General features: G+C 35.4%; 1 protein-coding gene across 1 annotated transcript; it reads right to left on the bottom strand.

Moving 5' to 3' along the window:
* Positions 1-4,408: 4,408 nt before the first annotated feature.
* On the bottom strand, positions 4,409-10,984 carry tent5ba (terminal nucleotidyltransferase 5ba). The gene is made up of 2 exons (XM_073847544.1): positions 10,593-10,984; positions 4,409-6,025 (listed from the first exon to the last, which is right to left on the bottom strand). Exons 1-2 carry the CDS (start codon positions 10,746-10,748, stop codon positions 5,000-5,002), a joined length of 1,182 nt encoding a protein of 393 aa, XP_073703645.1. The 5' UTR covers positions 10,749-10,984; the 3' UTR covers positions 4,409-4,999.
* Between the last annotated feature and the right edge of the window lie 2,289 nt (positions 10,985-13,273).

Consider the following 13,273-nt stretch of genomic DNA (forward strand, 5'->3'; position numbering starts at 1 on the left):
TAGGGTTCTTCAAAAGAACAAAATTGATCAAAAACAAATTTTTGGTAACAATGATAAGTCTGTCACTTTTGATCAACTTAATTCAGTCCTAATAAATACAATACTAATCTATTAAAAAACAATTTTGAACAGTAATTTAATTAATCCTATTACCTTTTTCAACTGTGTCCAATTTTTATCTTAAAGGGCTAGTTCACACAAAAATGAAAATTATGTCATTAATTACTCACCCTCAAAGAAAACAAATATAATAACTTTATTCACAAAAAGTATTTGTGTAGCTTCATAACATTATGGTTGAACCACTGATATCATATAGACTATTTTAACAATGTCCTTACTACCTTTCTAGACCTTGAACGTGTCAGTTGCGTTGCAGTCTATGAGGGGTCAGAAAGCTTTTGAAATTCATTGAAAATACCTTTATTTGATGATGAATGAAGGTCTTACAGATTTGGAACGACATAAGGGTAAGGAATAAATGACAGAATTAAAATTTTTGTGTGAACTAGCCCTTTAATTTTGAACAATATGTCTATTGTTTTATTATTTTACACCAAACAAGCTCATTTTTGTTAAATGTTTTGCTTGGCAAGTGTATTTGTTCTTTACTTTTTTTTACTGTGGTCTTGGTGTCCAACTTTTTTCGGGGTCACTGTGTTACTGTAGCCAAAGTTGTTTAGAATAACATCATATATGACATATTATATTGCCATTTTGTGCTATGAAATGATATTGTCATGAGAGAACACATAGACGAGGTATTGTCCTCATTTTGAAGGCTTCTAAGTTACTGGTTTTATGTACTTTTGTGAACATGATTTTACACCTTGAGGGTGAGTAAATCATGGGCTAATTTTCATTTTTGGGTGAACTAGCCCTTTAACATAAGAGTAACAAAACCTGTTACAGTTTTAGATAACAGTTGTAGATAACAAAAAATAGCTGGATATAAATTACATCATAGGCTAAATAACTGTCACAGCTTGTTGCGTCTTGTCCAAAACATGTCTCAACATGTTTGAGCATGTTCCCTGCATGTCTGTGTTTCAAGTCCCACTGAATAAAACAGCACTACCTCATCCTAATTTCTTAAGCCACTGTCTGACAGGGTAAGTTTTGCCAGTGACACGGTTTGCACAGCGCCGGGACATTACACATGGTTTACCAATGGTTGTTTTTCTTTAGAGTTCCGTAGTCTTTTAACTAGGCGGGTTTATTTATATCCTGTCTTATAATGTGAGGCCTAACATGAGGGAATAAGTGGAGTATTATTCCCAAATTGTTTTACTTCAGCTTTATGACAGCAGTTGCTCCCCTGATGCCTTTTGGAAACCTGACCTATGTCTCTCTCTGACACACTACAATGAAATATCACCTTCACTTAAAGGGATAGTTCACTGAAATGTAAATTTTGCCATTATTTATATACATATACATACTTGAGATCAAAGGTTTACATACACCTTGCAGAACCTGCAAAATGTTCATTATTTTACCAAAATAGGAGGGATCATACAAAATGTGGATACAATATTTTACATAAAATACATTTACACAGTTCACAAGAAAAAATAATAGCAGAATTTTTAAAAATGACCCTGTTCAAAAGTTTACATCCCCTTGATTCTTAATACTGTGTTGTTACCTGAATGATCCACAGCTGTGTTTTTTTTAATGATAGTTGTTCATGAGTCTCTTGTTTGTCCTGAACAGTTCAACTGTTCAAGTTCACTGTTCTTCAGAAAAATCCTTTAGTCCCACAAATTCTTTGGTTTTTCAGCATTTCTGTGTATTTGAACCCTTTCCAACAATGACTGTATGATTTTGAGATCCATCTTTTCACACTGAGGACAACTGAGGGACTCCTATGCAATTATTACAGAAGGTTCAAACGCTCACCGATGCTTCAGAAGGAAACACAAAGCATTAAGAGGCAGGGGTGAAAACTTTTGAATTTGAAGATTAGGGTACATTTAACTTATTTGTCTTCTGGGAAACATGTATTTTCTGTAGCCTCTGAAGGGCAGTACTAAATGAAAAAATATGATATTTAGGCAAAAGAAGTAAAATGTACACATCTTCATTCTGTTCAAAAGTTTATACCCCTGGCTCCTAATGCATTGTTTTTACTTCTGAAGCATCAGTGAGCATTGAAACCTTCTGTAATAGTTGCATATGAGTCCCTCAGTTGTCCTCAGTGTGAAAAAATGGATCTCAACATCATCCAGTCATTGTTGAAAGGGGTTCAAATACACACAAATGCTGAAAAACCAAAGAATATTTGGGACCTCAAGGATTTTACTGAAGAACAGCAGGCAGTTTAACTGTTCAGGGCAGCGTTTCCCAAAAGCATCGTAAGCTTAAGTTGATCGTAGCTCCATTGGTTTCAATGGGTCTACGATGTACTTAAGCTTACGATGCTTTTGGGAAACGCAGCCCTGGACAATGAATGAATGAAATGAATTTTATAAATTCAACTATTATTTTCTGTTTAATGTCATATCATATTCAGGTCAGTACTAAATAAAAAATAACATGCATTTTGTTTGATCTCTCTTATTTTGGTAAAATAATTAGCATTTCGCAGTTTCTGCAAGGTGTATGTAAACTTTTGACCTTAACTGTAAATGTAAAAAGTTATTTTATGCTTATTTATTATTCTTTTATTCTATTGGCAAGTAAATCTCTCTAAAAATAATAATGATGAATAAATTAATTGAAAGAATAAATGAATAAATGAAAAAATAAATAATAAAAAAACATTGGTCATAGTATTATATTTTAAATAATAATGCTTGTCTTAAAGATTTCATATCTATTTATTTATTCATTTTATGAATTTCTGTAAATCATAAAAATACACATTGCCAGAAAACAGGCCATAATATTTTTTAAGGATGCTTTTTTCACTCAAAATTTCAAAACATCAGTCAGAGAAGCCCTTAATAAAAGAGAAACAGTCATATTCTCATGCACTGCTAAAGTTTGTGCGGAAGAGAAATTCTATAACCTTCTAAATAGATACTTTATTGGTTGATTCCCAAAAGGCAATGGCACAAAAATGCTCAAGAGCACAATGGTGAAAGAAGAATTCATGGGTCACCCTTATAGAAACCAGTCTAGACCAATAAATACTATGCTAACATCACAAGAAAAAGGATGTAGGGCTATTTAAATTTAATTAATCTGAACCAAATTAACCTAAAAAATTAACTTGTTGCAGAGACATTAAAATTAAATAATTAAACTTAAAAGCATAAAGCAATTATATATTAGTCTATTAGTCCATAGCAATTATTTTTACCATTCCATCTCTAGATCTGTTATCTTACATGGCAAAACCAGCTCCTTAATGTTTACAAAAACAATGACATGGATATGGCATTATGAAAGGAAATAGGATTCTATCTCCAGGGGCAGCATGGGTGGGTTAACAAAACAGCCTTTGTCTGTTACCTTTAGTGTTACACTAAAAGAGGGGCCATTGTGCTTTAGAAAGGATCCTTATGGTTCATGTCCTGGAACTGCAATGGATCCATTCCCTCAGATTAAGAGTCAGCACACATTCAGACCACAACACTGCTACACTTGCAGTTTCGCCATTGACCACTTTCACCTCTTACGTCTCATGATAAATGCTCGGTTCATATAGAAAGTCCTTACCACTTCTGAAACACCAACACAAAGGGAAAATAAATATATGCTTGAGTATTAAAGGGATAGTTCACCCAAAAATGAAAATTTGATGTTTGCACCCAGGGCATCCAAAATGTAGGTGACTTTGTTTCTTCAGTAGAACACAAACAAAGATTTTTAACTCAAACTGTTGCAGTCTGTCAGTCATATAATGGCAGTCAATGGGCTTCACGGGTTTTGAGAGTCAAGTGCAAAAAATTGAACAGTATTTATCTAATTTTGCAACCAAACTCATTCAGGACTTTTCACCGACTCCCAACTTTTGAGCCTGATCGACTGAAGTTATAGTTGCTTGCTCTTCGTCAATTGCCGGCTGTTGTGAACGCACTCAGGACAGTTGGACATTGCGATGGATAAGAGGTAAAAAATGATATAAATACTGTTCAGTTTCTTGCACAGACCAATTGTTTTGTGTGTTTAGGCCTCAATGTATCGCCACGAGCCGCAGGGTTTAATTAGGTTTTGTCTATGTATGTTTTTTTGTACTCTCAAATCAATGGGTCCCATTGACTGCCATTATATGCCTGACAGACTGCAACGGTTTGAGTTAAAAATCTTTGTTTATGTTCTACTGAAGAAACAAAGTCACCTACATCTTGGATGCCCAGGGGGTAAGAAGATAAACATTAAATTTTCATTTTTGGTGACCTATCCCTTTAACATCAAATATTAGCATCAAAAGGTAAAAGAGGTCTAGAACACATGAAGATGGGTTTTGTGCTTTTTTTAATCACAAGGAAATACATGCCTCCATCCCTGAAAATAGAGTTTTACAATTAACAAGGAGACAGAAAAATGGTTTTAGAAAGCACAGGTCTCACTTTTTTTGTACAATGTTTTTAGGCACTTGGAATTACAACAGCAAACATTCCTTTCTTTTTAACGATGAAAATAAAATATCTTTGGTCCTTAAAAAACCAAGAAGCAAAACAGAGGTTGATTGAAACCACAGTCTGGCAAAAAAAAAAAAAACACATAGCTTCACAACGAAAGTAGCCTTCTTTCCCCACTTACATAACCTGCAAGACTTTAACTGAATCTATAATGAGTTTAAAAATGTGCTACATGTGAAAAAGATCTTCATCCACTCTGCAGAACAGAATACGTAAGGATTGGCTCAAATCAGACATACAGCAGTGAACAGTCATTCTATATAGATCACATTTATGTCACAATTGCCAAGCTCCTCCTACATGTCCATTTTTGTTTTTGGAAAAAAAACTGTTTATGTATTCACTTGCTTGCATATCTTCTTCACCACATGGGAAGGTACGAGGGCTGAACCCTAAGGTCCTAACGGTCAGTTGCAGGGCAGCCACTTCGGGTAGGAACTACTGCAGGTGTGCACCAGCGGCTGCACGTGAGCGATGTAGTAGTTACTAAAGTTGATGTCTCTCACGTAGGGCGCTGGCTGGTAATAGCATGTGACGTTGGTAACTGTTGGGATGGCGTTCTGTTCAGCCAGCACCCTCAGTGCGAGCATAGAGATAAGATTTAATGTCTGCCGTCGTTCGTGTCCCATCAAGCACACCGTACTCTCATTGACCACGTGGTATAACGTGACAAGACAGTCGTAACGTTTGTGCTCCATTCCGGCAAAGTGATTCTGCAAGTACGCCTCGAGCTTTCTCTGCTGTTCGCCTATGTCTGAAAAGTCAATGAAGAACCGAGAACACATGTAGCGCTGAAGCGATTTCATCTCCGATTCTGAAGTCGGCCGAAACCCCCGCACCAAAAGGTGGCAGTATTTCAAAAGCCCACCTCCTCGGATCTCCTCTGGGCTTCTCGTTGCGATAACCTTGTTGCAAAGATGGCCGAGAGCTTCCTCGAAGTCCCCGTACACGCTCTCGCCCAACACCGTCGGGTGAAAACTCTCCGACATGGGTGTCTCTGAACAGCGGTCAAACAGAAGAAGGGAGTCCAAGGCTATCTGGAAGGAGTCCACGCTGAACTCAAATTGGCGCCTGAGAGAGTCCACAAACTTAAGCTCAACATTCTTGCCGGTGTTGTTGGAGAGCGAAATGAGGCTCCAGCGGTCGGTGTCGTTGCAAACCTTCACCAACTTCTGTACATAAGCCTCCTTCAGAGTAAGTGGTGAGATTCTCTCCTTGCTGACGCCCTCGGGTAGGAAGTCCAGCAGGCTGTCGAGGACCACATCCTTGACCACACGGAAGGCCTGATCGTCTGAAAGGGAAACGCCAAAAATCAGATCCAAGTCCTTGTATCCGAGCCCCGTATCTTGGTGCAGAACGTGACTGGCTGCTGAGCCGTTCAGCCTCACGTCTCGAACAGTGATGCCTCGCTCCTCCAAACGTGCTCGAACCACCTGCAGAAATAGTTTAAGATCGTTAAGATCAAAATAGTTTGGGATTTTGATTGTAAATTAATTTTAAATTTAAAGGATTAGTTTACTTCTAGAATAAAAACTTGCTCATGTCTTTCTTTCTTCAGTCGAAAAGAAATTAAGATTTTTGAGGAAAATATTCCAGGATTTTTACCCATACAGTGGACTTTAATGGGAGCCAATGGTTTGAAGATCCAAATTGCAGTTTCAGTGCAGCTTCAAGAGGCTTTCACGATCGCAGCTGAGGAATAAGGGTCTTATCTAATGAAACAATTGATAATTAAAAAAAAAAAAAAAAAAAAAAACAACTAAAAAAAAAAGTAGTAATGCATGAGGTCGAGCTAGTGCAAGATGAGCATTTGTGGTTAAAAAGTATATCAATATTTTTTTTTTTTTAGAAAATTGTGACGTTTTTCTAAAAAATACCCTTTATTCCTCGGCTGTGATTGTGTAGAACCCTTTGAAGCTGTATTCAAACTGCATTTTGTACCTTCAACCTGTTGGCCACCATTGAAGTCCACTAAATCCTGGAATGTTTTCCTCATAAACCTTCATTTCTTTTCAACTAAAGAAAGAAAGACATTAACATCTTTGGATGACATAGGGGTGAGTAAATTATCAGGAAATTTTATTCTGGAAGTGAACTAATTCTTTAAAAACACTTTACAAACAAATTATTATTATTTATTTTTTTCTCACAATATATCCATTTTCATACTGTACATTATAACACGGTGATGCCTAAATTCATTTGTAGCATTTAAAATGATCTCTTTGATTTGAACTTATTTAGACAAAACCAGTTACCAGTTATCCACCATAAAATTAAAATAATTTTCAGCCTATCGCATTTATCGCAATTTAAATATGGGTGCATCCCTAATCCGGTAAAGTACAATTATTGCATAAAAAAGTTAGCACTAGCAAGCATAACACCACACTAAGCATTTCCTTGTCTGAACAATGTAGATGCTTTGTTCTGCAACCACTGCAATTACATAATTATCTTATAATCTAAAGACACCTAATTTTAATAAGCTTTAATAACTGACTTTAAAAAAACGGCTAAAATCACAGATTTCTTGCATTTATTCCCCCTCACGCTGTGAACACTGAAGCACAGTTGGTTTATAGTGAGTGATTGATAAAACATAAATTTGCAGCAGTTTTCAGTCAGTCATTTTAACATTGTCCCTTTGTTGCAACAACTGTTATATAAAATAATGTCTCAAACTAAACCACACCTGAGAGAATTTGAACCTGCCACATATATCAATTACTGTAATTAGTCTTTCTGTTACAAAAAAAGTGTGTGAATGCATTTTGTTTGATAATTGGAAGTCATTATGTATGCACTTTGAAAAAAAAAAACTGACCTCACCAAGTCATCTATTAGATTTAAAAGGTATGTTTAGGCATTTTACTTATGGGTTCAACTAGCGAGCACCTTCATTATGTTCCCTGTAGATCTTTAGGTAATTAAAGGTAAGATCAGTTTTAAATATTTGTGTCCCTGGACCACAAAACCCAACAATACATTGTATGGGTTAAAATTATAAAATTTTCTTAATAATAAAATCAGTCTCAAGTAAAGATCATGTTCCATGAAGATATTTTGTAAACTTCCTACCATAAATGCAGTAGTCAACATTTGAAGTGGATCAAAACCTTTCATCATAGTTGTCCTAAAACCAAAACAATAACTGTTCTTGTCTTAGCACTTTTTTGATCCACTTCAAATGACTACTATATATCAAAACTAAATTTTTGATTAGTAATATGCATTGCTAAGAACTTAATTTGAACAACTTTGAAGGTGATTTTCTCTTTTTTTTTTTATCTTGGCCTATCCTAACAAACCATGTCAGTTGAAATCTTATTTATTCAGAGGATGTATAAGGCTTAATTAAAAAAAAAAAGGACCCTTGTGACTGGTTTTGTGCACTAGAGATTGACACATCTGTGCATCGAAAGTGCTACACTCAGAGACTCACTTGGGAACATGCAGCTCTGTACAGCTGCACAACATTCTAGAAGGCAGAGCCTTACAAAACTGCTTCGCCTATGAATATAGATAGGCAGTTGTAAGATTTCACATTCACTTGAAGGTCTCATAAATCTGGAATCAGGAACACATTCATAACTGTCTAATTCAATAAAGACAAAACTATTGATTTTGGCAGAAACTGCATTTTTTGCATGCCAAGCAGATTTGTATGCTATTTATATTGTTTTGCAACCATCCAGAGATTAAAAAGTGCTTAAATCAAACTCATTATCTCCATCCTGAATGCACGTAACCTTCATTTTCCACAGCTCTGTTGGATTAGTGTCAATCAGATCACCTACCCACACTCCTGTCAATCAAATCATTAGCCTTCTATTTTTACACATTAGGTCAGACTGCAGCAATTGACCAAGTGAACGCACTATGCAAACATGGTTTTACAGGTTTGCAGCACATTAATCAACATTAAACTGCAATATGGTTGAGTGCAATTTATTAAACTGTAAAGGGTGTGATTTATTTAAACAAAAAGTGTATTTACCTTATTTAATAATAGACTATTGTTTGTATTAACATCAATCAATGGTGTTTCAAAATAATATGCCATTGACAAACAGAAACTCAAAGTTTCTTCAGTTTTCATCAAAGCCTTGAGGGCTGAACCGGATCGCCTTTCAATGCATGTGAATATTATGATATTAAGAGGACGCCAAGTCAAGTGCGTAGTTGCATTCAAAACCTACATTTTATGGTTCAGCTGTACATCACAGCCTAAAGCACAAGGTGCAAATGTGCAATCATGACACCGTTATGATAATGAAAACAGCCACAAAGTCCATGTAATGCGACGGTGCCGTGGCAAATCATTAGGGTTAAGGAAACGAGGAACAGGGGCCATCTTTTGTCAATTTTGCAATGGCATGTGGAGGCTGTGCAATAAAACATCAAAGTTGTTTTTTACAGGTTTTCCATTAAACATAATAAGCTTCCTAGTTGGGTTTTATTGACAGGACATTACTCTGTTCAAACCCAGGCAGATGGAGTATTGTGAAACAGACTGACCACTCATTACTTCCCACTCCATGAGAAGCAGAACTGGATCAAAGAATGATTCCACAGTTCATAGATTTCTGTCTCTATATAATTAGAACCAATAGAAGCCAATCCCAGGCCAATTTTTAGGATCTAACGCATGTCACTGTGTAAAGCATTCGCAGTATTTGAGAACAACGAAATAAAAGATATCAGATGTAGATATGACAGACAGACAACTTCCCTCACACTGCTTCCATATGGGATCATATACATGAGACGCAGAAGCTTAAACACATTTTCTCTCTAACTGCAAGAGCATTCTCCCTGAAGCACTTAAAACAAACCCTCTCTTGTTGGGCGAAGCCGTACTGAAGGAAGTGATCTGGAGAAAAGATCAATATCTGCTTGCATGTGTAGATGCAAGCCCACACTGCTTGTGTATGAGAACAAGAATTCTTTTCATTGAGAAGGGGGGCATTGATGCAGGTTATCACTGGACTAGCTCAAGCAGTGTTACATTGCACGGGATTAGGGTTGGTAATGAGTCACACTCAGTGTAGCTTTCGTGAGAATGTCCAAGTCATTAACAAGTCTCTTAAATTTGCCAAGCGCACAGTTTTCTGTATCTGCTGGGGGGCCAAAGGCTAAGAATGTTTTTGCTTATCCTTGGGGGGTTGAGACACCAGTAGTTGGTCGTGCAGTGGCAGGTCACAAACTGAAAAACTAAATCAAATCTGAGTAAGAATTGTAACACTTATTTCCAAAAGCTTTTTTAGCTAATGAGAACTTTTTTTTTTTTTTTACTAGTAAACCAATAGTGAATAGGACATTTTAAAATTCACTAGTACTTTAATATTATGCAATAGTTACTAATATCAATTCCATTTCATTTTTGCCTCTTATATATTAATTATTCATTCTGACTAGTATATGCATTTCAGATTTTACTAGTATGCATAAGAGTTACTAGTTAGAACTAGTTTTTACTTTATAGTTCAGATTTAAATATTACTAGTAAACAGTAACCTGGAAATGCACAATAGTGTTTGATACATTGTATTTATTTAGTACTGGGACAGCTAATAGATGTTTTAATACTTACAAGAAAGTAAGAAATAAATGCTGTTGGCAACTGAATAGTCGTAAAATTGAACTGGTTACGACTTGAATACATAATAGTCTGAAGCGAACAGCTGATAGTAACTTGTTATCCTAGGATAGTGACTAGTAGCAAGGGTCTGAATATTTCTGAAAAGATATTAGTCACTACTGAAATAAGTAATAACGAAAAATAACTAGTTAGGTACAAATGCAGCTCACTTTTGGATTATTTACTAGTAAATCAGTAAAAGTAACATAAATGATGATAGTTTTAAAGAACGCATTTTACAGTCTAGCCACATGAAAAACAAAAAAACGAACTAAAGATCAAATATTATACTTCTAAGTTTAAAACTAGATGTTGCGATGCAGAAAGCGTATTGAGAGATGTGCTGTGATAATAACCTGAACAATCTGTCGCGGCTGAACCGAAAGCGTCGGGAAGTTTCCACGTCCGTGAACTGGAACCGTCTCGCCAAGAATAGAGTCCAAACGTTGCACCTGCTCCCAAGATAACACGCTGAACCGCCGACACTGCTCTGACGCATCACCGGAGGACATGGCGATGGAAAGAACAACCAGCTTAAAAAGGCAAAAACTTCCTTCTGGTCTACTCCTGCGCAGATACCACTGTCTTTCCAAGCAGATGAAGTTCCTACGCAAACTCGTTTGTGAAATGCTTTATTATTTCACAACTGCACTCGTTATCGGTTATATATAATTCTACACGGTTTGCGAGGTTATCCAGCTGCGCTTGTGAGTCACTATTCCCAATCCACTCACGACCAAGAGATGCGGTAAGTATTACAGTTATGCTAGAAGCGAACCATCTGAATGGGCTTTATACTTAGGAAAATTTGCATACGCGCGTCTTATTGGTTGAAGACAGGCTCATGAATAATTTACAGAACTCTTTGATTGGATTGGCGGAGGCGTGCAGCTGTAACACACCTACCCGGCTTCAGACCTCATTTATCAAAGCAGCAGTTAAAACATTGTAATTGTAAATGTCTCAATTTTGAAGAGAGGAACAAGAAACAAAATAACAACATGAACATAAACTGTGAAGTTTGAATCTAACGTTTATGCCATTTCATGTATGGTTTGTTAAGACAATATTTGGCTGAGATACAACTATTTGAAAATCTGGAATCTGAGGGTGCAAAAGAAAATCGTCTTTAAAGATGTCCAAACGAATTTCGTAGCAATGTATATTACTAATTAAAAATCAAGTTTTTATATATTTATGGTAGGAAATTTTTAGATTGATTATTACTTAATATCCTAATGATTTTTGGCATAAAACAAAAATATTTTTGACCCATAAATATTTATTATATTTATATATATATATTTTTTACTTACTGCATGTCTTTAAGCCATTATTAAATAGCAATGTTTTACATTTCATTATTTATATTTCTTTTTTTTTCTTTTTTCTTTCTTTTTATATAAACACATTTACAAATTTTTAATCATTTTAAAAACAATACTAATACTAGCTTTACCTAAAATGATTTTTCTGATACACATATATCAGAAAAATATTTTTAGGAAAAACTAATATCAGTATTTAAAACATTGCTATTTAATAATGGCTTGAGGACATGCATATATATTGTTTATATAGATAGATAGATAGATTTTTTTAACCTCAGAATTGTTTTTAGCATACTGCATGTCTTCATGCCATTATTAAATAGCAATGTTTTAGATTTTATTATTTATATTTCATTTCTTTTTTTTTTATAAAATATTTTTTTTCTGAAATGTTATGTTAATATAAATATTTGTATATTTATATTAACTATATATATATATATATATATATTTGGAAATGTTCTAATGTTAATAGTAATAGTATAAATAATATTTTATTAGCAAATCTAAAAATGCATATATATATATATATATATGCATTTTTAGATTTGCTAATAAAATATTTTTTATACTATTACTATTAACATTAGAACATTTCCAAACCAGCAATATTTCATAATTCATAATGTATAGTTGCCCTGAATATTTACCTCAGTAAAAAAGTATTATACTGCATGTCTGCAAGCCATTATACAATTTTTTATTTCTTTTTCTTTCTCTTTCTTTCTTTCTTTCTTTCTATATAAACACATTTATATATTTTTTCAGCATTTTTTGCTACATGAGCTCTGAAATGAATGCGCTTTTTCAAAATTAATGTGAGGTGTTACAGTGGCAGCTGAAAATCCAAAATAACTAGGCCTATTCAATTCTGAACAAAATACAACAGGCTTTTTCTTTACTATTCCCAAATGAAAGCAAAAAGAAAGAGAGAAAATAAACCTCATAAATCTGAACATGTGGATGTTTATAGGGAACCAAATCAGAACCATCAACTCCTAACTCCTACTCCTAAAACTGAACTGAAAATACTGTGTGACTACCGGGAAATAGCTTATTAGCACCGGGACTGCCCTAAATATAAACTTATGTCTCATATCTATTGGGAAATGAGTACTACATTATTAAATGAGTCTTAATTCTCGACTGTATAATGTTAACAGCATGTTTGTGCAGACCGCCTAAGAAAACATCCAAACATCTGTTCTGATTGGATTTATTTTGGTTACACAGAGGATGAAAAAAAAAACGGCTGCTATGCGCGATTCTTTGCAGCGTGGCATTTGTGGATGACTCACAGCTCGCAAGCTGTTGATCAGTCTTGGGGGCAACAGCAGCGGGGGGTTAGTCATAATAGATCAGCGTGTATGTGATCAGAGAGCTGAACTACATACCCGTTTCAATAGGGGAGGTCCTGACGGCATGTGATGTCAACCAATTTCAGTTCCCCTGGCAACAGCATCCCCTGTCGCCAGGCAGCACGGAAGAGGGAGCCCTCATCGGTGTTCTGAGCAGGTGGTGATATGAGACACCTGCGTCATAGGCCTAAAAATAGCTTGCCTTGAGGTAGGAGAGCATTGTTGGTGAGAATCCAGGCCTGAAGTGATTTAGAAGGGTCGTGGAACATTCAAAAAGAGTGAAACACTTGATATTCACCTTGTCATCACCGAATAAGGCCAACATGAAGCTGTAATAACACCTCTCCT

Source organism: Garra rufa, chromosome 9 (genome assembly GCF_049309525.1).
Source record: "Garra rufa chromosome 9, GarRuf1.0, whole genome shotgun sequence".
Classification (NCBI taxonomy): Eukaryota; Metazoa; Chordata; class Actinopteri; order Cypriniformes; family Cyprinidae; genus Garra; species Garra rufa.